Source organism: Calonectris borealis, chromosome 12, assembly GCF_964195595.1.
Source record: "Calonectris borealis chromosome 12, bCalBor7.hap1.2, whole genome shotgun sequence".
Classification (NCBI taxonomy): domain Eukaryota; kingdom Metazoa; phylum Chordata; class Aves; order Procellariiformes; family Procellariidae; genus Calonectris; species Calonectris borealis.
In genome coordinates this window covers 12266350-12291999 of record NC_134323.1, presented here as the reverse complement: position 1 = coordinate 12291999, position 25650 = coordinate 12266350, and the positions used below count along the sequence as shown (strand labels likewise).

Sequence of the window (25650 nt, the reverse complement as noted above, 5' to 3'; positions counted from 1 at the left end):
ATTTAATGCCATGTCTAAAAGAGAGTGATCATTCACTTTATAAATACTAGGTTTCCTTTGAAATGCCACTTAAGTAGACTAGGTCAACATTTTGAATTGGTAGCTAAACTAAAAAAAAGTTGAGGAAAGAACAAATTGGGTTTTTTTTTTCCTGCTACAGTGTCGCTTACCTTTCAGTGTGGAACATTTTGTTTAATCCAGAATGTTTCATTCTGCTTTGGGATGTGTTTTAACCTTTATTCTTTTTTTTTTTTTTTCTCCCCAAGAAATAAAATTTTGCAAAATTTAAATTTCAAATATATTTCTTCAGAAAGATCGGTTTTGGCTGAAATGGTCACTGGCTGTCCAGTGGGAACAATGAGAAATCTTCCCCTGGACTAGGCAGAGCATTATCAGATGGCACTGCCCCAGGGTATTGATTGAATATAAGCAGTAGTACTGGTAGATAAGCTTAAGTGGTATTTGTTTTAAACTCTGATTTATCAGGGCCAGCCAGTGACACAAGCTATTTGGCATTTACACACCACAGTCATGATACAGCCTCACCGGGTAACATGCTAACTGCAAAATGTTTCAACAGCTTTGGAGCATTCATTTTTAAAAAACAAACTGCAATGTATTAAGTCCAGGAAATGCAAAGAATAAAACTAGAAAAGGTTTTTTCCCCTTAGTGTAAATAACCTACAAGACAGATTTGATTTAAAGAAACATCTTGTATTGCCTTCACCACGTCTGAGAATCCTGCTGGTATCGGCTCTCTTGTCAAGTTACATTTGACACTGACACCACAGTGGCCCACTCTGAGGATGGAGAAACTTCCAGTCTTACGACTGCTACGCTGAGGGGTAAAACCCCTATCATCTTTAGGACCTGATCTTGCCCAGAGAATTGTGCAATTATTAAACCCGTTGCAGAGAAAAGGAACCAGCTAAATCAATCAGCTCTCTTCAGTGAGCTCATTAGGCACTACCTAGGCCTGCTGGTAGGGGAGGGGGGGCATTTTAGCTCCATAAATTAAAATAGCATGGAGAGATAACAAAGCTTGAAAATGTAGTGTAGAACTGTTCCTATATATTTTGCACACACGTTTTCTGCCTCACCTGGCCACCACCCCTCGGTGGCTCCGAGCCATTAGGTCTGGCTTTGGCTGGACAGGCTTTCACTGGCCTTACGTCATGACGTAGTGCGTGCGGCCCAAGGCAAAACATCATGGCAATGCGAACGCTGTGCTGCACGCTGTATTACAGCAACTGCGGACTATGGCGACTTCTGCCCATGGTACTATCAGACCACGTTGCTTTTCAGCTCGCTGTGGGACACTGGTTTTTGTCTGCGGCAGCAGCCCTAACAGGAGTCGATGGTCATTCCTACCCCGTGACTGCAATCTGCTGTTTAGCAGTGAGTTTGCTTTGACTGTGAAGTCTCTATTTATTAGTCAATACCAATTTTCTCCTCTTTGCAATAGGAACATTATCAGAGAAACGACTTGTGGACTGTCTCATTCTGTGTCTAAAAAACCCCCTTGGCCACCTGCACCTGGGTGTCCGTTCTCCCTGCAGGTGCCCTGCAGCTGAGCCATAGCTGTGGAGAAGATGGACACAGCAACCCAAACGCAGCTATGCATTCAAGAAATCTTTGTTTTGTGAAATTCCTCCCAAAGAACGTTTCAGCTTGCTAGATAAAAGAAATAGAGACAGAGTCATGCAACTAGGCTAAGAAAATGCGGTCGTTACATGCAACAGATCTAATGAGTGCTTTGTTTAGGGAGCAAAGTCAAAGCCAGGAGACAAAATTGCCATTTCCCCAGGTAAGCCTTTAACTCTGGGCACTTTCTCCATTGAGGCACGAGATAGTAAATATTTTGCTGTAATCAAGACCAGTGTTTCTGTGCTTGCTTCTGATTCCTCTAAATGACTACAAGAAGATGGTTTGTCTTGCTAATTAGAGCTGCTCTCATAGCAAATAGGGTTTCTCTTGGAATATTAACAATTTGCCCTTCACTTGAATGTTTTTACAGCATCAATGGCTGGTTGCTAAAGGGACAGAAACTCAGAAACATTTAATTAATGAATATTAAAATACTCAGAATTCTTGAAACGCTGTCTCAGCAGTTCTTTGTGAAACATCTTTTGTTATAATCAAATGACCATCTGTGGTGGTGTGGAGGGTGGTGATCAAAGTGGCTGAATGCTGTAAAAATGCCTATAAATACACGCACCTTTCTGAACTCGGTAGGAGCCAGCGTTTGACTCACACTTCCTACTTTGAGGAATTTGAAATCTAATTAACATTAAATTGCAACAAAAATATAAAAAGATCAAGGGACAGAAGGATGCCTTTGCTATGCAAGGTTGGGACAGGGCTGGAAGCAGCACGCTGGGATGAGGGAGGTGAAGAAGGATGGCAGTGTGCTGTCTGCCGTGTCCCTGAGAGGGAGGCTGCAGGCGGCTCAGTCCTGCTCCCCAGGCTGCCTCATGTGAGACATTTAAAAGTCAGAGTTTTTTCCCCTACACAAAAATACAAGTAAATAACCAAAAAATACAGCGAGGCTGATGCTGCAGAAGTTTCTCCCCAAAGCCTTGAAGTAAAGGGGCAGGAGGCGCTGAGATGGCAGCTGTGTGCGGTGAGAGTACCTCTGCTGATCTGCTCAAAATCATTCAGAGCAAAAAGGAAAATCTCCTTCACACTTGGAAGGGACTGTGGTGATGGCACATCCAAGACTAATGTGAAGGGAAAATCAAGTACAATTCAGCCTTTGAAGTTGAAAGGGAAAAAGAGTAAAATTCACTCGTCTGTACTGTAGGTTTCCGATTTCTAATCTGTGATTTCATGGAGGAAGGAAATTGTGTCACTGAACTCCTTTTAGGAACTGTGTCCTTGGCTTATTAACTCACTTTGTGTGTTGTCCAATTTCAGAGGGGGAAAGGGCTGCATTTCTGTGTGGGTGGTGGTATTTTAGAAGATGTCTTAGTTAATTATTATCTCCTGAAACATCACCTAGGAGATACTCTTTCCCTGTCATGCAGCTTGATACTTCATGCAGTAAAAGGTAACTCTTCCATAGTTCGTTAAATTATGTTGTGGTGAACTTATCTCCACTGGGTCTCAATTAAGAAGTGAAGCCAGTGCCTTTAGAGGAAAAGGCAGAGAACAATCAGAATATGCTGAATATATAATTTGATCTCTGGAAACAAGCAAGAGGAAAAATGTGGTGTGCAAATGTGTAGGCATTAAGAACGTGTTATGTCTCAAAGATCTGTATATGGAAGTATAATATAATTAGATCATTATTGTTCATTAGGAATATTTAGTGCTTTTAAAAATTTAAGGTGTTCTTTCTAAGTTCATTAACTATTGTAAATTTACTGTAGTAAGTATTGATTTTCCTTACTACTTCCCTTGTCTCCATTTTAGCACCCTGGGAACTTCAGTCATACTGATTCTGAGACCGTTGACTATTAACATGAATTATAAAACTGCAGTAAATTTTCTCTTACATTCTAATTTAATTAAACATTTTGGTTTTAATAATAATTTTTTATTTTCCTTTTACAAAATATTTAAAGTATCTAGCAGAACTAGTCTCTCTGGATGTTTTTCTACAAAAAACCCACAAAGCCTCTTTCATTAAATAATTTCAAGTGTGAAGAACAGAAAAGGAAGTTATCTCAACATTTGTTTCTCAGACCTCCTTTCCCACCATTCTTCTTTGTGTGCTGCACACATTTTTTTTTTCCTGTTTCTCTCCCATTTACATGCTTTTCTGTCCTAATGCTGTTGTTATAATGATTTGCTAAGGTCTGTTCATTTTGTTTTTCTCCTACAAAATATAAGTAATCCCAAGAAGCATTTGCAGGTATTGGTGAAATATGCTACCGGAACAGGCAGTGACATGGCTGGTTTAACATGCAGCACTGAACACATCATCAATATATAGGTGTTAAACAATACCTGACTTTGTACATTCTTGAGTAACTAAATTCCCTTCAATAGCATGAGAATGAGCAGCTCATAAATGCAGAATAAGTGGAATTTTAATTAGGTAGTGACTTAAGGATGCCTCCTGTTTACAAGGTAATCACATCTCTTGAACTAAATGAATGGAGGGGCAGGTTTCAATTTAACAGCTTGTAAAAAATCAGTTGATTGGTTTCCTCTATTAATCTTGGCTGTTCTCGCAGTATTTAAGTGAACTTGGCAGCTGAGGTGCCAATGTTTGTTTTGGGCATGTGAATGGTATCCTTAGCCCTGCTTAAGTTTTCACCAAAATCTTTAGGATGAGTTTTAAACAATTACAGTGAACTACATTGAAGTTAATGCTATTTACCTGCAGATGTATACATTTACTCTTGTGACTGTTTGAATACACGCCTTTTCATTTGTTTACAATGGAGTAGTGAGAAGAATTTGTTTTCTTGTATGAGATAAGCATCATCCTGTTTTTCCTGGCAGCTGCATGCACAATTAGGAGGACCCAATTAAAGCTGCATTCAGTTCACACAGAGTGGCAGTGATTGCTGTCTATAATTTCTCCTGTGGTTTGACTTATGGGCATTAAGCTGTGCAGAACTTTATTAACAAATAAAGTCAAGTCAAAGAAGTCAAGAAAAAAGATGCACCAAGCTGGAAACTGGTATGTAGGATCTTGGCCGTTGTGCACTACCTACAGCTTGAGAAAAGGAGTTTCCCCTCCCACTCCTCTCAAATAGCCACTGGGCAAATTACCAGTTTCTTCTGTTTAGGCTTGTGCTTTCTGTCCTGCTGGCCACAAGAGTAAGTATTTGTGTGTCTCCTCTGCTTCCACGTCAGCCACTCTGACTGCAGTGGGTGCAGGCCAACCGAAGACTCCTGTGAATTCAAGCCTAAAATAATTCTAAAGCCAAATATACCTTTGTTTGTCGCAAGCATTATCTGTGCCATCATTACAGAAAGCTCAGCACTGCCAATCTTTATGCCAAATGGAAGGAGAAAGGCAAATGAATTAGAATAGAGAGGGAACAGGGCGGGAACACAGGCGCCTTCTTGAAGGATGAGGAATTTCATTCACAACCTGCTTTTTTTTCCCTCCTGAGGCTGTTCAGTTCTCACCGCTCCATAAAGAGACTTGATGCCCCTTGATTTCCTCCCAGACCATGTAACTCTCCTTGTGTATGCGCATACATACTCGGTGGCACAGCATGTTTCACTTTCATGGTTTAGGGATACCCGAAGTCTGTAAACACTGATCTCTTGGCTAATGTGCTACAAAGAGCAAAACATCAGACATCCAGTCCCTGCAAAGAATTTTATGAGAAAATGTGTGGTTTCCAACTAAAAAGCAGGAACAGAACCCCCAAAAGACTCCATTTCTGTAGGTATGAACAGCCAGCAGATAGTGATTCTGAAAAAAAGAGGGAAAGAGCAGGTCTGAATTGCCCTGATGCACAGAAGTGGCAATGGAGGAAGGGCCTGGCTGGAGCACTTTTCCCCTTGATCACCGCATAGGTCTCGTGAAGTGGCTGAGACCGAAACGGGACAAAGATGGGACTTAATTTTAGAAGATGCAGAATATTCTGACCCTCGGGCAGCAGAGCACTTCAGGCGTCGGAGCAGAGCTAACAGTCGAGCCACTTCGTTGAAACTGAAGTGCTTTTCTGCACTGATGCTGTGAGCTAGCATCTTGTAGGATAGGGCCTGTACAGAGTAAGATTAAAATCAGTTAATCACCTTGCATATGTCAAGTGGTGACAGATCCAAAAGCAGTCACTTACTTTCAAAACCAGATAGATCTTCATTTGGAGAAAATGATAAAGATGTCCACAAGAAGTTGCTCTTGTGTGGGGCCTATACAAGATCAATTATTTGGCTTTTTATGCCCTCTTGACTAGTGCTAAAGCAGTAGTTAACTGGCGGTTTTGATGCTGATACACAAAGCAAGCCATAATAGAGAAGAAAGCCACCTTTAATTTCAAGCTCCACTAGAATCATGAAAGGAAAATTAATGTTTACTAAATGGAAAAGGATGATATTACTGGAGAGAGGAAGTTTTGGTTAAGCTTTTAGGGGAACATTAATAACTTTGAGAAATGGAAACATATATTATAAAACATGTTTAAAATGGCATAAACTTTCGAAAATCCAGAAAGTATTTTACACTTACCTAAGCTCCTCAATGTGGTATCAAGTTTTAAAAATGAAGCAAACTGAATGATAGCTGACATATGGAAGGAGGCTTTCTAGTACTGACACATTTTCGATGAAAAGTTCAATATAGCCTTATATTTAGAATAAATGTTTTGAGGTGAAATGAAAGTCTGCTGATCAACTTTTGCACATTTCTGTAATGCCTCTGCAAATTTCCAGGGGAATCTAAGAAGCATCCAGGCTTGTTCCCTAGGAATATACTTTCATAAAGCTGCCACTCTGAGAGTCTTCTGACATATCACAGTGTGGTGGAGTTTTGCCTGTGATATGTTGCCAAGCACTATAAACGAATGCAGCTCTGAGATGGCAGGTCACTTTTTATTTTGCCAGACACAACAAAGAAGTGTCAACTTCTGACAGTTTTTAAAAGTAGGTTTTAAAAGAAATATCAAACCTTTTCTTTTAACCAGTCAGTATCTGAGGAGAAATGCTCACAGAAAAAGTGAGGATAGGGAAACTTGTGGAAGTGGAAGCTGCACGATGTGAGTGATTTAGCACTACGTCACTCTGGTTTTATGCCGATAAATACATTTGGGATTAGGTGACATGGACTTTGTGCCATCAAATAAATGGGCAGTGGATCTGCGTTGAGTCATCTGATGTGTGTGTGCACCATTGCAGTGGGGTAATAACTGCTGCCAGTAATGCACTAGATTTTGTGATAATCTCACAGTTAATATGCTTTGATCTTGCATTTTTGTTGTGGGATCTTGCAGTCCTTAGGTACCTTGAATTCCCTGCAGAGAACCCCCGTAATAATAGGAAATGGAAACATGCAGCAGGTGAATTGCCTAATTTAACACAATATAGCACAATCTATGAGCAGTAGGGCAGGACAGGAACAAACCGCAGCAGCTTTGGATCCCAGTTCCACAGCTTAACAGCGAAGTGCTCCGACTGTGAAGCACTTGCTGATGGTCGACAGAAAGTACTGGTCCTGTGATGCTATAGCTTAAGAGCTGTGTTTACTTTAATGGGCTTTAGGCTGGAAAAAGTACTGACTTTCTAACTGCTAAAGCATGTTAACAGAAATTGTAAAAAAAAGGAAAAGAAAAAAAAGTGGTGTGCTCTCAATACTATGTCATAAATAAATGCTGCATTTTTCATAAGACTGCCAAGGATATGGCATAGTCATGACAGCAGGGAAAAAGTGTTGTAGGAGACAATCTCTGTATATTACTCGTGATAGAACATCTTATACGTGATTGCTTTCAGCACTAGACTGCATTTCTTTTGAACGGGATTGCACTGCCAGTGTGGTGTAGGGTTTCCTTTGTCACCGTCGGGACAGCATTTGATCCCCTTACAGCAGTAGACTGATTGCCAGCGCTTCTTTCCAATGTAAAAAAGAACCAGGTTCACATTCACAGTCAGTGTAAAACACAACCATTTCAAGCAAAAGAAAAGGGAATATCATGCTTATAAGACCACATTTTCCTTATAAGTGCCTTGCCTCAGCAGAGGAGGAAATAGATCTTTTTCTTTTCGTCCGAGTAACTGCAGACCGTTGGGAACTAGTCTGCACACAGGGAAGTTCTTTGCTGGGGGAAGTTCAGCTAAAGAAGACTCAGAGGATGCGACTGCAGAAGGTTCATCCACTCTTGAGTTGGTGGAAGCTACCCTTGCACACTTAACAGTACACCGCTTCTGCTTGAAAAGCAATCGGTGAGCCCACTCTCCTCCGCTACAGTCACCAGATTCTTTTGTTCATGATTTCTACTGATGCTGTTAGTTGAGAAACAGATTAAATGGCTCCCAGTTTATAAAGAGAGGTAAGTTGCAAATTGTAGGAAAATTACTTCTGAAATTTTATATCAATGCTAGTTCATTTTCAATTGTATTTATAAAAAGTTTCCAGTATGACAAACAAGCGGTACATTGTGCACTAGGATAGTATTATGGAAATGTACAGCAAACGTGGAGATGTGCATAGGACTGTAATTTGTGAGTAACAAGGTGTATGTGCTCTGAATAAGTAATTAAGAAAATTTCAGTATAGCTATAATATTGGTGTTTGCTCTAAGGCTATTGCAATACACAGTAAGATTTCTGCACTGTGGCTCCCTTGTGCCGTCAGGTTTGCAATAGCATTTGCATGCCAGCCCTTCTGTTGTCTCTCCTTCCTCCCTCTCCTCCCCATCACATCTTTAGTAAAGCAGAAAATAAAGAAGATGACAGTATTATGTTAGGAATTGGTAGATGAGGTAAGGAGAGCAATCACTGCAGAATCTGTCAGATGAGTTTCAGGCTTGGTTATATTCATACTTGACTTTCAAATTCTGATATAGAGTGCAAAGCCATTTCCATTCTACTCCCTGTTTTCACCCTTCTGGAGCTTTCACAACATGCATCCTTTGAGATGTATTTTCCACCTTTTACCAGCTCCCAGAAGACTGTGTTTCCATATATATTCATCTTAAAAGTTCTAACTGAAAACGCTTAAAGGTTTGTGAAGTCAGTAACCATATGGCAAAAACCCAGTAATTTTTTCCCACGGCCTTATTCACCACATATAGAGAAATTTGCTGCATGAATATAGGTGTGTAGACATATTAATACTTCCCCTGGTTTTTATTTGGCAAAATCTCCTACTAGAAAAGTAGATACCATTTTAGAATACCCCTTCTCTTCTGACTAAAGTCCATAGAGCACATGGTCTTAAGTACAGCTACAGATATTGTAGTACAGCTATAGATGCTGTGTCCCTGGTGCAACTTGGAAGCGGTGGTCCTGGTATTCATGACCTCACCTGTCCACCTCCTATTCATGACCACAGTCCTGTCTCCAGCCCATGGTCCGGCTGATCTGCAGCTCAGAAGTTTCTGTAGGCATTTGAAATCCACCTGAGAGCTGTTAGGATGGGTTGCATCCTCTAGACTCTTCTCTCACTTGCTGACATTGTTTGTCCAAGTTGCTCTCTTGTACCACCCAAATGCAGCTCTCACAAATCCAAGTTCTCCATGCTCTCAGTGATCTCATGAACTGCAGTGGCCCTGGCCAAGGCTGTAAATGTGTTCGGTAGCCCTACCAGCTCTTCCACTGTAAATTCCGAGAGAGGGGGGTGTCCTGGTTTCGGCTGGGATAGAGTTAAATTTCTTCCTAGTGCTGTGTTTTGGATTTAGTATAAGAAGAATGTTTGTAACACACTGATGTTTTCGGTTGTTGCTGAGTACCCTGCTAGGCAAGGACATTCAGCTCAAGAAACCAAACCAAACCAAAACAAGCATTGGGAGGGAGCACAGCCAGGACAGCCAGCCCAGTTGGCCAACGGGGTATTCCATACCATGTGATGTCATGCTCAGTATATGAATGGTAGGCGTGTTCCAGGAAGTAGCGATCGCTACTTGGTTATCGGTCAGCGCGGGTGGTGAGCAATTGCATTGTGCATCACTCATTTTGTATATTTTATCATTATCATTATTATTTTCCCTTTTCTGTTCTATTAAATTGTCTTTATCTCAACCCACGAGTTTTTCTCACTCTTACCCTTCCGATTCTCTCCCTGTCCCACTGCAGGGGAGGGGGGAGTGAGTGAGCGGCTGTATGGTGTTCGGCTGCCTGCCAGGTTAAACCGCAACAAGGGGGCACGCCGTTATGCTGAAGAAGCCTCCTGCTAACCACAGGGCTGGACAGGCCCCTTCCCAGCTGCTTTTGTGGTTCCGGGACAAACACAGCGGTGGAGCGGCTGCACATTTAGTTACTGTAAAGTTTTTGCATGTTTAATATCCTATGACAGACAGGAGATTTATACATTCAAGAGTCATTAGCATTAGGATGGGGATATATGTATTAAATTTTTCTTGTGCACCATGTGCAAATGTGCTTGACTTAGCCAAACCTGGTCTAGTGGAAGGTGTCCCTGCCCATGGCAGGAGGGTTGGAACTAGATGATCTTTAAGGTCACTTCCAACCCAAACCATTCTATGATTCTGTAAAACAAATCCTTTACTGTGTCTGTTTAAGAATAATGGCATAATTACTGCAGAAGCCAAGTTTTATATAATTATACAGGGAGAATTATTAGAAGAGCATTGCGTTTCTGTATGGTGTATGACTAACATTCATACCACTTCTCAACCCCTGCTTTATCCGCATTCTCCATAGCAATAGCACTCTTCATAGATGCCGAGAAAACGACTGTCATAAGTGAAGTTATTGTCTCTTTAATGACCACAGGAATATCTACTGAATTTAATATATTGGCTTGGGAAATCTGTTTTGCCCACCCTAAATGGCTGTATGTCTTAAATATATCTGCTCAGAGTGATGTGCATTATATAAATAAAACTACACAGACAGCATGTTTGTCAATCAGCAAAAAAGGCTCTACACCCGCTATCCCGGCACATATACTTTGTAAGCATTGGTTTCCAACAGATAAATGTAATCAAGGTTTATATGCTCACAGAAGCCAACAGGATGGGATTGTTTCACTCGAAAGATCAGAAGAAAATTGTAACTAATGTTGTGGAAAATTACTTTGATATTGCTTTCTCAGTACAGCATCACAATTAGGTAGCAATGTGAAGCACAGGGAAAGAATAAATGAATAGTAACAAATCAACACAAACAGCTACTGTCAGGAGTACTTTGCTCAGTGAAAGTAATGTAAGCATTACTTAAAGTTTTATGACTGTGATTTTATACTGGTTTAAGTAGTACATCAAGGTCTCACCATCATGCTTGCTAGGACTAAAACAATCAAGAACAATTTCCGGAACAGACAGATAAAATTCAAGTACCAAAGTATTTTTATTAATCTTGTTTCATAAGTTGTACTATCTTAAATTAAAGATGACTGAACGTACTAACAGTGAAAAATGTCCTTTGGGACAATGCAAAATTCTCCTATGCTGCTTTTCAGTGGAAAATCAACGCTACTGACTTTTTTCCAGACTTCCTGATGAGATTCCAGTGCCTGGCAAATACGTTTTACTACATAGTAACTACATGGGAAATACAAAAGCAAAGGCTAAATCTAATAAAACTTTGCCATGCAGAATCTGTTGCCCTAAGTAGCTTAATGACACACGCATTTGTTCAATTCTATTGAGGGAGCAATCAGACAAGCAAATTATAGCAATATCCGATCTCCATTAGAAACAGGCCCTTTTAAGGAGAAACACTCTGAACAGGGGAAGGGAAGGATCCTTCTCAGATCACCAAAAATGTCGCTTGTGATTGACAGATTTTCACAGGAGACTGTCTAGTGATGAAATATCCCTACCTCTCTTTTTAATGAAATGAATGGATATTTTTCCTGTGTCCTTTAAGCTGCCTAATATGTTTTAGTGATAACTGGTATCGTTTTCAGAAGCAGGGGATGTGAGGAGTTTCTGAGTATACTGGGAGTTGAACGCACTTAACACACATGAAAATCAGCCAAACAGAAGTAAGAGTAATCGTATTGAGCATCTTTTACTCAAGGGTACAGTCTGGTTCTATTAACATAAATAGTAATTGAATGTGAGAATTGAGCAATTGATTACACACCTTTGGCAGTAACAGCATCGTTGGGATGTTCACGTTTTAGCTATGCAGAACCCTGCCCACAGCAATCAAGTACGTTACGGAGCGAGTTTCGCTGCTGGGGGTAGGAGCTTTGTTCAAACTTGCTTTTATTTAAATGTGCTTGGGCGTCCCCTTCTACAGTTACATCCTTCTCAAAAATCACTTCACAGTGTACTACAGTCAGCAGTCAGCATTCAAGAGGTTTGTGGCAGAGAGAACAGAGGTACGACAGGTCAAAATGAGGGACCAATAATGAAAAAATGGAGAAAAAATTGCGCTGTTTTTGAGATGCCACTAGAAATTCCTTCTCTTTCAGGAGCAAAGAATTAACTTTTCATTGTAAAGTTACAGATTCTTAGATGCATTAGAGTACTGCCTGCATATGCTGTCCATGTGCTTTCCAAAAGTTTCCCTTCACCCCCAGTCTACTGGCCAATTTCAGTCAAATGGGGCCAGTACTGCCAGTTTTAATCTGTAAGCTCTTTTGCATCTAAATATACAAAAATAAATTGCAAAAGCACTGAAGGGACTGGTTAATTCTCTGCTTTCATTCATCTGACTGATGATTCATTATTTCTATAGTTTCAGCTGAGTGGCTGCTTTCAAAATTGGTGTGCAGTTGGACTAAATAATAAACGTATTAAAGTATAGATTGTTTAGTGACATGGAAACAAGCACTTAATAAACATGGACACAGAAATTAGCACTTAATGTAATTATTTAGGAGTTCGCTGTGTTAGGGTTCAGTAATACTTTAAAATATACACAATCACGTTCGCTGTACAATGAAGATGTCAATCGAATAGACTTTTTATAAAGCATGTATTTAGTCAAAGGAGAATTTCAGTGCATATAAGAGCAAACAGTGACCAAACCTTGGCGCATAGGGGCATTATTATCAGCTGGAGTAACTGCACTGGCATTTGTCTAGGCTCTAAACCAGCCTTCGTTACAGCCTTAGTCAAAGAGAAAGCGACTGTAAGTAAACCAAGAGATCTCCTGCTTTTTCATACTTCTTGCGTGCTCCTCCTTTAAAAGGAAACCACTATTTCAGCCCACAGTTTTCTAGTTCTCACATTGATTTGGTCTTCGTGGCTCTTCACAGTTTAAAGTTAGTAGCACAGGAAGATGGCACGCATGTGAATGAAAGTTATAAAAAGTTTAATGGAAGTTAAGGACATTAAAGGAATGCATCCCAAAGTATTTTATGTCTCTTGCATGACTCATTTATGCATCTCTTATTTTGCATCTCGATGATGCATTGAATACCATACACAGGCAAAGGGGGATTCAGAGGCATGTATTTGCAGGAACTGAACTTTTGGTGAAATTTCTCATTTTCATATTTATTGTGGTATAGGTGGTAGCAGAAGTTAGTCTCAACTTCAGCAGAAAATGAACTCCTGTGCACCTTGGCAAAGATTCCTGCATAATCAGTCAATTGGTTCTTGGAACTGTTTTTTAAGCAAACTCCTCTTTTTTCTATTTATTTAAAGAAATCGTTAATTAATTTCAAAATAGCCTTAATTTAAAAAAATTACTTACCTTTGTTGAGGCAACCTCTGTGAAATATGTAAAACATGTTAAGGGTATAAGTACAAAATGTTGAACATGAAAGAGTGAGTGAGTCAAATAGAAATAGGAATGCTAACCTGGTGTCTGCTGATGAACTATTTCTTCTGGATCCTGCAGGTGAATGAAGACAACGAGCCCAGCTGCTCCAAACAGCAAGATGAAGGAGAACATACATGTCAGCCTCATAATTATTGTTCTCAGATCAATCCGGTTCTGACCCAGGAAAAGAACTGCACGCAATCTCCAGGACACTCTTCACTCATAGTCTTGTCCCCTCATCTGGAAGTCTGGCGTAATACGTCTACAAGAGGTAAAAAACCAAACCCCTACAACTTAATATATAGAAATTTATTTTTTCAAGGCAGATTAGTAGATCTAAGTCCTTGTTTAGAGCAAATAACTGATTCCTCTAGCATTTCTTTGGTACAGTTAATTGCAGTCATTCAGTCAATTTCTGCCCCATCAGTTTTTGTCTTTAATTATACGTCACTGTTTTTAACATGTTGAAAAGACAATGCAGAATGTCATTAAAAAGCACGGTTTGGGAAAAATGGTCATGCCATGACCGCAATTTGCACGGAAACCCTTCTTAATAGTTTGCTTGCTTCAAGTGAAGCACATGTCGCTTTTTATTTTTCACTGGTTAAACAATACGAAAACCATACAGTGAGATAACGTGGGGGAAACGATCACACGAGCCGCACCTTGCGTGTCGAACATGGGGAGAAGGATGAACAACCGGCGGCTGCCTGCTTCATCCTTGATGAAAACGGTCAAACTAAAATGGTGCACCTTAGGTCACCGTGCCGCCTGTTGACAAAGCTCTGCAGGCATATTGATTTCCAAGGGAAATACCGCTTCAGTGCTTGGACCTCTTTTTACTGGCTGGCAGAAAATGTGAGAAAAGAGCATGGGGAGCAAGCGGGCTGTCTCTGCAGGACCGAAGGGCATGGCTGCCTCTCCTCGCCTGGGAACTCGCAGCGAGTTTCTGGGCTCGGTTCTGCGAATTCTCACTTCTCGTTCTAACACTTGCCGTTGCGTGCAGCCCCAGTGAAATGGCAGCAGCCCTAGTCCCAGATGGGCACGTTGTGTGTCATTGTAAACCCCTTGCTGAGCACAGCCCTCAGGCAAATACTTCACTTTAAGCCTGGGAATAGTCGCGCTGGAACCAACGTCCATTCTGGTAAGATACCAAGAAGTGAACAAATGAAAGAACGGGAACTGGAGAGGAAAAACCATTAGTGTTTTAGGTGCTGCGTGGCTTCATTAATTAAAAGAAATGCTTTTGCCACACAACTCTGCTGGTCCTGCGTTTTTCAGTAACACAAAGGAAGGTGCATTAGAGCACAGGCAGTGGGACTGGTTCCCAAAAATGGAACCGGATTTCTTATCAGCAAGTTATTGAACACAAGGGCTCAGACTGGACATCAGCAACAGGTCACAGGGGTGGGGAACACTTTGCTTTTCTCATATTTCTGATTGTAAATGTGACCTGGTCTGAAGGAAAGTTTTTGAAGGTGGTCTTTTTTTACAGAGGAGGTTTTAAGTACAGAAAGACTGTGTAACATTAGTTTGCAGGGAGGATGGGTTGTGGAAAGATGATGATTCAAAGTAGTTATGCCAGGAAAAGTCTTTAAAGATTTGTTCTCAATGTTCCTGGAATATTTGGTGTCAGGGGCAACTTGTTTGCTTTTCATGGTTTCTATAGCAGGTTTTTAATTTTTTGCAGTGTACTGGTATTCTAAATTTCTAAAATGCACCAAAGAAGAACACTAGTTGTGCAGTCCTGACGAAGTAATTTCCGTGACTCTGATTGATAAGGTTATTTAATGGCAACTATGTTTATTCAGTGTGTAAAGCAGGCGAGCTCCAGGCCAGGAACACTGGTGGATGCTTGTATCTTAAATGAATGCAGAGCACTAAGTTCTCTCTATACATAGGCAAATTCAGCTTTATTTTCTGTTGAAATTATGGCACACATTAACGTGTATTTTTATTATTTTTTTGCCTTAAACCTTTCTCACCCCTTTAAAAGTAAAGCTAAAAGAAAATGTCACTACGTTTTTCAGCACTAGCAAAGCCAAATACTTACGGGTCCTTGTGCAGGTTCATCTGTGCCTGTTGTGTGCATGTGTATGTAGTATGGATGGATTTTGTGCACATATATTTATTTTGTATATATTTTAAGGGTCAAATACTAACGCTAAAGCCCTATGGGAGTCAGATTAGGGAAGGAGGATTAGCCTTCAAGCAACTGTGTTACAGTTCCAAACATAAGCAAACAATTAGGGAACATAAACCACCCTCTCTCTCGTTCACTACAGAATTTGTTTGCGCTACATAGTCAGTGGTTTGGATAAATGGGCACTTCGAACCAAATCCACCTGTGGCAAGGCTGGTATAACACCAAAATCACACCACCATTTTGTAAAACCATCTGGTGAGAATCGTATTTGATTACCTAATGTAAACGTTTCCCTTTTTGTAACCTATTTATGCTCTCCGCATGCCCGTGGGGAGGAGGATGCTACAGGACAGGCGAGAGGCAAGTGTCTTGCCGAAGATTGTGCAGAAAGGCCGTGACGGAGCAGAGAGTCGAAGGGTCTCCCAGGCCCTGGGCTGGCGTCGGCAGCGCTGCCCTTCTCTGCTGGGACTGCCCCAGCAGCTGGCGGGATAGAGAGCTGGCAGGAAACGCGTGATCGTAATTTGAGAGCGAGCAGCCTAAAAACATCCACTCCCAAATAACAAGGGTTTTATATTTGCTTAACGCTGAGTTTTAAGGTCATTTTTTGAATGAATTATACCCTTGAGCAAATATGGGTTTCTAAACCAATTATTATTAGCTCAAAATGCTAAACCGTTTTCCCTGGTTTTGCTTTGTTGAAATGTTTTTGTTTGAAGTAGAGGCAGCATCAAGAAAGAAGATCCCTAGCCAGTTTTTAATTAGTGCGAGAAGTGCTACAGTAGCAGTTTTTAACAGTTACAATGTTTACATTATCCCAGATCCTATAGGACAACCGTGTTCAAGATCATACAACCTTTTAGGTTAGATACTACAGCGTCTTCGGGACACCTCAAGATACAATAGTAACAAAAGCTAGATGAAAGCATATGTTGAAAGAAGAAAGCATATATTGAAAGAAGAAAAGGCCACATGTACTTGCATAACTCTAAAGAAAAGACGGCTGTTTATTGCCTGTTGCCATTACACGTCTTTGCAAGCAGTGAATATAGAGGGAGTCCAAGAAGGAAAGAGAACCTCTTTCTTCTCGACAAAATTATTACCTCTCAACAAAACACAAACTCCAGAGATCTTTAAATTATGGGTCTACGCTTTTCCCCTCCCTTTTCTCCTGTAATTATTTTTTCAATCAGTTGACTTTAATTAACGTGTCCTAGGAGAGCAAACCTGGTGAATGGGAACGGCTGTTTTATACATGCTGAGCGTGTGCTTCCGGAGCCCTCCCAGGCTGGTCGTTGAGTTACAGGAGCAGAGGAACTCTGAAAGCAGTTAGCACTGACTGATAAATGTGAACGAAGTATCCTCATTAAGGAAACATTTGAAAATATCATTTACACTCAAATCATGTAATTTTAAAAATGGATCAGATAAAAAACTGCAAAAAACCTTAATGGAGCATCAGCTAACAGTTTCTTCAGGCAATACTTCCGCAGGCATATGAGGGAGAGGGATGCTGTATTGTGGGAGCTTTGGATCGATCTATGCAGAGCCCTATCATCTGGGAGGCAGAATTCGGATGAATCCATAGCCTTCAACTTACACTTTGGATTTGCAGTCACATACTTTAACTGTGCTCCTCACAATGGGCAGTAACATATTTTTTATAATTCTTATTAGTATTACAGAGAGTGCAAGAAGATAAGGTTGCAAGCAGCTTCCAATCTAAACTCCATTTTCCGCTGCCCTGAACTTATTAAACAGATGGAGAGAGTTCCCTAGAACGTGCAATAATGAATTGAAACATCTAACTTTTAATTTATTCTTCCTTTATACATTTCTGTGGTGGATAAAACTCCTAGGTATCAATATATGTTTTCCTAAGCTTTCCCATTACCATGGTATGTGAATGCGCTGCCCTTGAAAGCAGCAGAAGTATGTGTATACGCGGATAATAATTAGCACTCAGATAGCACTTTCCAGTTCAAAGACATTCATTAATCACCATAGTACTCCTATGAATTGTGAGGTGAGGAAGTATTAGCATCAGGTAGCAAAATAGGTGTTGCATCATTAAAGCAAGCCTTTTAAGGAAAAAAAGGTGTACAGTTTTAGATAAAAATCATCCAAATATGTTTGTGGAAAATATTTGAATATTATAGCAAAATTTTCAGGCACCAAATCTTTTACTTACAAACACAGAAGCAGGACTAATTCCCCCCTGCTCCCAAGCAGTACTGAAAGACACTGCAAACCAATATGATGAGAAAGATTTATCTCAATCTTTTGACAAGAGTGGCACTGAAAGTAGTGCTTTCTAGGTCTGCTTTTCTGCAGTCACCCCCTGGAAGCCTAACGGCTGAACATTTTTACTGTGAGCAATTTGACGTTATGATAATGGATCAGTCCAGGAAAGGCAAAGAGACAGTTTTCTACCAACGTCTCTGTTGTTTGTTTCCTCATTTGAGATGGGTCAGGCAGGCTGCAGTCGGGGTTCTGTGTGATAGCACACAGCTGTTTGTTCATTCATGAGTTTTGCAGACATGACATTCTCTCCCTTGTCTGCTAACAAGTCTGTGTGAAGAATGGCATTGATAAGATAATAATCTAAGGGCATGAAGTAATTCTTAGGTAGAGACTCAGGGGATTGCCTTTGGTCCATCTAGAACTGAATCCTTCCCTAATAGTAGCCATGTTGATGCTTCAAAGGAAAGTAAAAAAAACCTTGCAGAGGAAAGTGGTAGGATAACTTGCTCCCAGGAAAAGGTCTGTCGATCTTTAGTTGAGGTCACCTTCTTTTTATGTGAGTAGCGTATCTGAGACTGGCTGTCTTAGGAAAATGTGATGTCAGGGTATGCAGCTTTCACAGCTCTACCGACAATTGCTTTCCAAGAGCTTGGCCACCCGCAGAGAAGAGGAGGGACAGGGCACACAAGACAGCTACAGCCCCTCCTTTCTCTCTGTTAGCTGCTCACAGAGACGTTGCAGAACCCAAGCTACCTGACTGTGTGTAATTGGGTGCCGGTGTGCTTTCACTCCCCTGGATTAGTTGGTGACCAGACCAGCTAAATTAGCCTGAAGACGAAAGGAACTGTGCCAAGATGAGAACGGAAGAGGCTCCTTTCCTGTGTGGCACCAGGGGAAGGGAAGGACCAAGGTGGGCCAGAGACCCTGTAAGGCTCCTGCCCACTGCAGGGCACCTTTATACTCTCCCTTCCTGGAGCTTCACTGCAAGGTGCCGATGCAGGTCCCAGTGAATCAAGGAATGCAAACTAATGCCAGCGTCAGGTTTACATTACCATATACATCAGCAAGTCAACAAAACACCCAAGTTGTTTGCAAACATCTACTGATTGCTAAATTGGACAATTACAAATCACCTATGAATGAATGTAAATGCCTAGTTCACATGTACACGGTAAACTTCATTTCTCATGCTGTGCGAGCTTTAGTTGTTAGGAGGCTGCCAGTTCAGAGCGGAGCCCGAGCCCACTGTTTGTTCAAAGGAGGGCAGCAGTATGCAGGTGTCTGCCTTTTGAAAGCAGGGATTGATGCGTTTCCACCAGGCACTTGGTGTGCTGTTGAATAACCAGGTACTAAGCAGCAGAGATTAGCCTGGGCACGGGCTCCCGCTGCTGCGGTTATGCCATTCTTGGGAGGCAAACTGGGATGTCTGCATGGTGCTGTGGAGCTCTCTGGGGAGGTGCGGGTCCGTGCAGCGCTATCCGGGCTCTCTGTACGGAGAAACGTGGCACTGCATGGGCACAGCCTCAGCAGCGTCTTTTATCTTTGCCAAACTGTCCTCAGTTAATGGCATGCATTGACTGGTAGTATTGCCAGTTCAGAGAGAGATGTTTTTAAATGCAGAAATATTTTTATAAGTCAATCGTTAACTGATAGAAATAAAATCCACACGTGAATAAAATCTACACTCCCCTAGCTGATCTGGGGAAGTTTAACTGTGAGCTGTTGGCAGCTGGGAGCTGTGATGGGTTTTTGTCTTCTACTGGATTTTGGTTTGTGTGTTCTGAAAGGGTGCCATAATGGAGCACTTACTTTATGCGTTATTAAGATAATTTTACTTAGATTGTGTAATATAGTTAGAGACTGGAATAGCGACTGTGGGCAATTAACTGAATAGAAAAAAAAAAGAGAATACTATTACTACAAGAATATGAGAAAAAGATTTGCTATTATTACTGAAATGATCACTTCTAAATACATTAGCTGTGTTTCTATGAGTTGTGTGAACAACGGCTGCTTCTCTGAAGCTGAGCCAAGCATGCATTTCCTTGCTTCAAAGCACTTAGAGAGACAAAAGGCCTTCAAACACAGGGCATTAAGTTTTCCCATCACTCAAGTGTCCACTCTCTGCTTTACCCCTGACTTCCAGATCAGGCTTGTCATGACATTTACAGCAGAAAAAAGGATTTACAAACATTATTCATACTCACCAGTAAAACTAACTCTTTATAGCAGTTTTACAAATGCAAGCACCGTACTAGAGGTGGAGATATTAAAAGTCATATTATTCTGTAGCTGTCAGCACTCTTCTTGGAGATAGAAAATGCAAATGAATCCCAAATATTGTGCTCCAAATCCTCTGACTTCGTTAGCATAGAAAGAAGTAGGAAACTATTCGTCCTGTGGCTGCTTACATTCACCAAACGTTCATCTTTGAGTGCTGGATTTTCTGTCACTATATTCTTGCTCATGTATCAATAGAACAAAAACTTTGATTTTCTCTGAGATTTGGAAAGAACAAATTTGTTTCCAGCTGATATTTCAAATCAAAACATTTTGTCTGGCTTACTTCAACTTAATCTGTAATTATGTTCTTCTTTGTGTAATAACAAAAAATAAGTATTTTGAAGAAGGGTGAAATAAGAAATTTTAAGTTGAATCTGTTCAAAATGCCCTGCCCCTGAAATCTCCCCAAAATTCTTTCCTGAAAAAAATCTGGATTCATATTTTTCCTTCATATGGAGAAGGGAATTAAACATGCTTCAATGAAATCACAAAGTTAAAGGTTCCTCTGACTCTGACAAATCCTTGGAAATCAGAATTACTTGAATGGAGCGAGGTGGCTCAGCCTTCCCACCTCTGTGTAACACCAGCCAGTGTCCGAAGGGTGATGGTGAGCCCTCGCCCCCAGGGAGCTCCAATGGGTACGTCCTGAGCCGCTGTCAGCGCTGCCAGATGCACAGACCAGTTCAGCAGTTTGAATTCAAGCAGCGAAAGCATACCTGCCTTGTGTGATTTTATGCAGCACTGCTTTGAGCTCTCAGTTTTCCTGAGAACTACTTGCAGAGGCAGGAATTGGCGCTCGGGTGAATTGGACCTACTGACCTGCCTGATGAACTGGCCCCTCTTCTTCCCTGCAGCTTAATTAGTCTCTTCTGTGTCCCAGCGATCCTGAATGAACATGCTGAGCTGGCCACCTCTGTTACGTGCCACCCAGCGCACACCATTACTGTTGTAGGAAATTAGGCAGAACTTACTGCCTTTTAACAGCTCTGTTCTCCAGTCATGATGTCATTATGCATCTTGGCTTTCGGCATCTCCTCCAATTATGCAAAATGGGGATTTCTCGACATGAAGAGAGTCCTGAAAATTATAGGATCCTCTTTTGCTCACATATACACAAATCCATATACCACAAAAAGTGGGAAAAGGGGGTTTACAGGCTTTCTTTTACTCTGGTGGAAACTTGTTTTGTCAGGTATCAGAGGGTCCAGTTCTACTCTGTTATGTATACCAGTTTTGTCCTTTGGACCTGCACACCGCTAGAAGGTATATTCACCCTTATAACGTGCCAAAACCTGAATTTTGACATAACTGCAAAAAGCTATGGTACTGTTTTATGTGGCTGAAGTCAGAGTAATAACATATGACCCCTTTTTCCCGTTTCAAAACCCCTGGCAAAGCTGCTAAAGCTGCTCCTCTCATTTCCATCACATATTGCAGTAGGAAGCGGGCACTTCTGGTTTCCACTTTCATCTACAATTTAAGACCAAAAGGGACAGCACTCAGTAAACAACCAAAATAATCCTTTCGAAGTCGAGAAGATTTCTTTCCTATCTTTCTGGGTGCAAATTGTAGCAGGAGTCATATGTTACTAATCTCCTCAGTACTGCAGCAGGTCCTTAGCAAGTTAATACACACACCTCTCCAAGATCCTCGAGGGGTTATAATACTATTCCTAAGCTAAAATATAATCTCTAAAGCAGTTGGCATTTGAAATGAAAAAAGTCGTCTTTACTTTGTTTCAAATTAACATCTCACAGGAGCTGTACAGTGACAGTGTAAATAGTGAGTGTCAATAATGAACTTGTCCAGCTTCCTTCCACACCGGAGCAGAAGGCACACAATTTGCCTGGCAGATCTCACGTGCAGGCAGCCCGGCCCTCCCAGGCTCTGCCTGGTAGCAGGATTTATAGGGCTATTGTCCCACTTACAATATTTCATACAGAAAACCGTGCTGAATGCAGTGAACTCTGTTGTAAAATACAGTGGAAAGGCTCCTAGTTTTTCAGGTGCCCACTTGGTTCTAGTTAGAGCCCGGTCTTAAATGCTTCCCTCTCCCTCCACTTGCCTCAATCTCTGTTCTATTTAAAGTAACTATCATATTTTCAAAGGTTGTTTTAGATGATTGCAGCATTGTATACCAGTGATGGTTGCACATCCCTGAAGGTGTTTCATTTGTCTCTTCTATAGGTTTCCTGGCTATTCCGAATAAAAACGCCTTCTTTCAGAAGATACGACGCACCTGGAGTAAGCTGGACTTCCAGAGGTACCAAACGAGTAATTACCCCAGGCATACTCTTTCCTTTATGTCACTATGAAGCAAATGTAATTTGGAGTTTGCTTTTATAAATTAATTTTTCTGTGCAGTTTTAGATGTGTTAAGGAGAAAAAGATGACAGAACTTAAAGATTTTATGAGCTGCTTTTATATATATATTATCATAGAATCATAGAATGGTTTGGGTTGGAAGGGACCTTAAGATCATCTAGTTCCAACCCCCTGCCATGGGCAGGGACACCTTCCACTAGACCAGGTTGCTCAAAGCCCCATCCAACCTGGCCTTGAACACTTCCAGGTGAGGGGCATCCACAACTTCTCCAGGCAACCTGTTCCAGTGCCTCACCACCCTCATAGTGAAAAATATATATTCTTTTTTATATATATATATAAAAAAATATATATATATATAAAAACATTAACAATATGTTCCTAGCCATCGGGTACAAGTTTTATTCACATGCCAAACGTCTTGACATCATGAGATTTTAAATAGTTGTTATAACAACAATTTTGAGTAGCTTTATGCATATATATGTGTGGGGCCCTCTCCTCCAACATTACGGCTTTACTTTGTGCCATATGTAACACGGTTCATCTAATACGGTGTGGAGATTCATGATTCCTCAATGCTCTTTCCTTTTCCAAAAAGATAAAAGATTCTGAAGTGGAGATTCTTTGTCTGGGAGTCATAAGCAAGAAAGAAAAACAGCAAAACTGTGAAATGTTTCCTGTAAGCTAGGAATTAAAAACCTTTGTCACAAGTGAGGGTGGGTTTAATTCTGTACTTGAGGAAACAAAACACTGCAAAATTTCTGCAAAAGCAGAAAGAAAACAACCTCCTGGCTCACACTGTGTCTAGTTCTTTGTGATGCTACTATGGTTACTTCAGGAAGAAGAAAATAGACTTCGTAACCTTGAATGTAACATTTTGCTGTGAAGGTGGAGTGGGTTCCTTTATTGACTCGAGCAACTTTTGTAACAGTGTACATCTGATTGTTTTCACCTAATACTGGCTCTTGATCCTTCTAGCCATGATGGCTAATTTGTTTCTTATTGAAATTTTACAAATGCTTTCTCCCTAATGAAAGATCACCATCTGTTTAGTCAAGGTGCTTTTTCACTTAGACTATGCCCGTATGTCAGAGATAAGTTATTTCCTCTTGTTCTTGATTTGGGCAGTTGAAACCCAGCAGCTAATTGAAAGGACATATTCTGTGAGTAGGTCCAGTTAGAAAACTCTTTTTTTTCCTTCTCTAAAATGCCTCTTACATTTTCTTTCCAGCTGAAAATTTTCCCCTAGGATATATTACAAAGCAAACTGAAACAAATATTTGCATTTTATTTTGAAGTGCAATTTGTAAACAAAATGAAATAGAATTTTTGTTTTGAATTCAGTTGTCATGTTACTGCAGTGTACAAAGGGAAGCTGCGCTGAGTGCCGAAGGATTAGTTGGCTGGGTGTGCAGAGGCGTAGCTGTGACATGCCGCCGTCTGGATGGGCTGGCAGGTCTGAAGCAGGGACTGAGCCCCTCCAGCTCACAGGCCATGTGGGACCAAAGGGAAGAAGCCCTTCTGCAAGCTGAGAGATCTCCTAGGCGTGTGTTAGGGAAGAGAAATATCTGGGGGCTTTGCCATCACTTAAAGAGGAGTGAAATGGCTCTGTGTAATGATGGGTGAGGGAGAGTACACGTGGAAGCTGGTGGAGTTGCAGAGAGGCAGAGCTGTGACGTGGTCAGGAGTTTCCTGGGGAAGCAAGCCGAGCGTTTGTGGTAGATGGTGCCTGTTCAAGGGCAGCATGAGGGTATGTTCATCAGTATTATACTGGAGCATTGCTCACATTGGGTGGTGAGCATTTGCCCTACCCCTGCTCTCCTTGGCTTCTGAAAGTTCTGCATTTGGGAGGTCAGGTTTGGGGAAGGGGTGCCATACCACCTGCGGCTTCAGCACAGTCGTACTTTGAAAGACAGGAGTGCATAGCTGCCAACAGTGCCACTGAGGAGACAGACATGGTCTGTGTTCATAAATGTGGCTGTTTCATTAGGTGGAGGTTGCAGTAACTTGTAAGACTGGGTGAGAAAGGAAGTGCGAGGTTGTCTGGCAAAGGACCATAGGTCCCCATTTACATAGGGAAGCAGAGACACCAGTATGATGGTCACTGTATAAGGAACTGGGATGCCTACGTGTGGTGCACTTCTAGTTCTTCCTTATCTGTATGCTACTATGCACCAGAATTTCAGACACTCCAAATTTCAGAGCAGTCAGAGGAAACACATGGATTTCAGAGCAACTACTCAGCCTTTTAAACAGAAGGAGATTTTCAATATTGAGCTGTAATGAGAATCCTGAATAGGCATGAACTCTCTTTAAAACCAGGTTTGTAATGCTGGTAGAGTGGGAGAATATTACTATTCGGTTTGCTGTTATTCAATTATTTTTAAGCACCTTTTGTCAGATTTGTAGTAAGAACAGATAAGGCAACCAGCTGCTAGACATACTTGTGTGCTGTAAATATCGGAGATCATTAAATGTCACTGGGAAAGTTCCTGTTGTTACATTGATACTCTATAGGAATGGATATACTCTATTGACTTGATGCATTTGACATCAGTTTGTAACTCCATCTCTTCTCAGCTTCTGCATTCAGTGAGGGGAAGGATGATGCAGCCTCAACACTTCTGTTCTTTCCTCCTCTTTTTGCTGTAATGTGGACAGGCATAATGATGCCTGCTCCAGGAAATGGAACAATTGTCAAAGTATTTGTGACACGGAGGAATCCTCCTGGGGAAGAAAAAGGGTATTCTGGTATTCCCCTCCCCAGCATCAATGCTCTGTCTGTACTGTTGAGACACTTGCCAGCATGTTAGTACTAGTGAATTAGGCTCAGATAACAGAGCAGCAAAGATAATATGAAATAGGGATCTTTTTCTGTTTGGTGTGTTTAGCCCTGTACCAGGCAGGGTTATTGAACGCCGGGGGATGGCTCTCGGGGCTGGCGTTATCATCTCGTCCCTGTGCCTGCGCTGTCTCTCCTGTGGGTTGACACTGATCAAATTCTGGCTGAGGGCTGGGGGAGATATTACCATGAACACAAGTATTTGCATTCGTTACTGAAATTGAGGCATTCACATTCAAAGAACCTGACTGAAGCTCAGAGAAATTATTGTTAGTTTTCCGAAGTCACTCACATTTAATGGTTCTGTAAAAGGTAGCAAAAGAATTGGGTTTTGACTGTAGATACTGTGTTGTATGTCAGAAGCAGTAAAGGAAGGCTGAGACTTAATAGGTGAAAAGACGACTTGCCTGAATAAGACTTGGTAAGACAAATTTCAAACACATTCTGCACACACAGAAGCATCAGTATTTGTCCTGGCACCAAAAATAAACACCAAAGTTTA

At 41.2% G+C, this 25650-nt stretch overlaps 1 protein-coding gene across 2 annotated transcripts in view; it reads right to left on the bottom strand.

The window, feature by feature from the left end:
* The window catches only part of CHST8 (carbohydrate sulfotransferase 8), a 186717-nt gene that overhangs the window by 127683 nt on the left and 33384 nt on the right, over window positions 1-25650 (bottom strand). For both annotated transcript variants that reach the window (XM_075161375.1, XM_075161374.1), the window contains exon 2: window positions 13347-13570. In XM_075161375.1, coding sequence (XP_075017476.1) covers window positions 13347-13455 — 109 coding nt within the window. In that variant the 5' untranslated portion in view covers window positions 13456-13570. The remainder of the gene's footprint in view (window positions 1-13346; window positions 13571-25650) is intronic.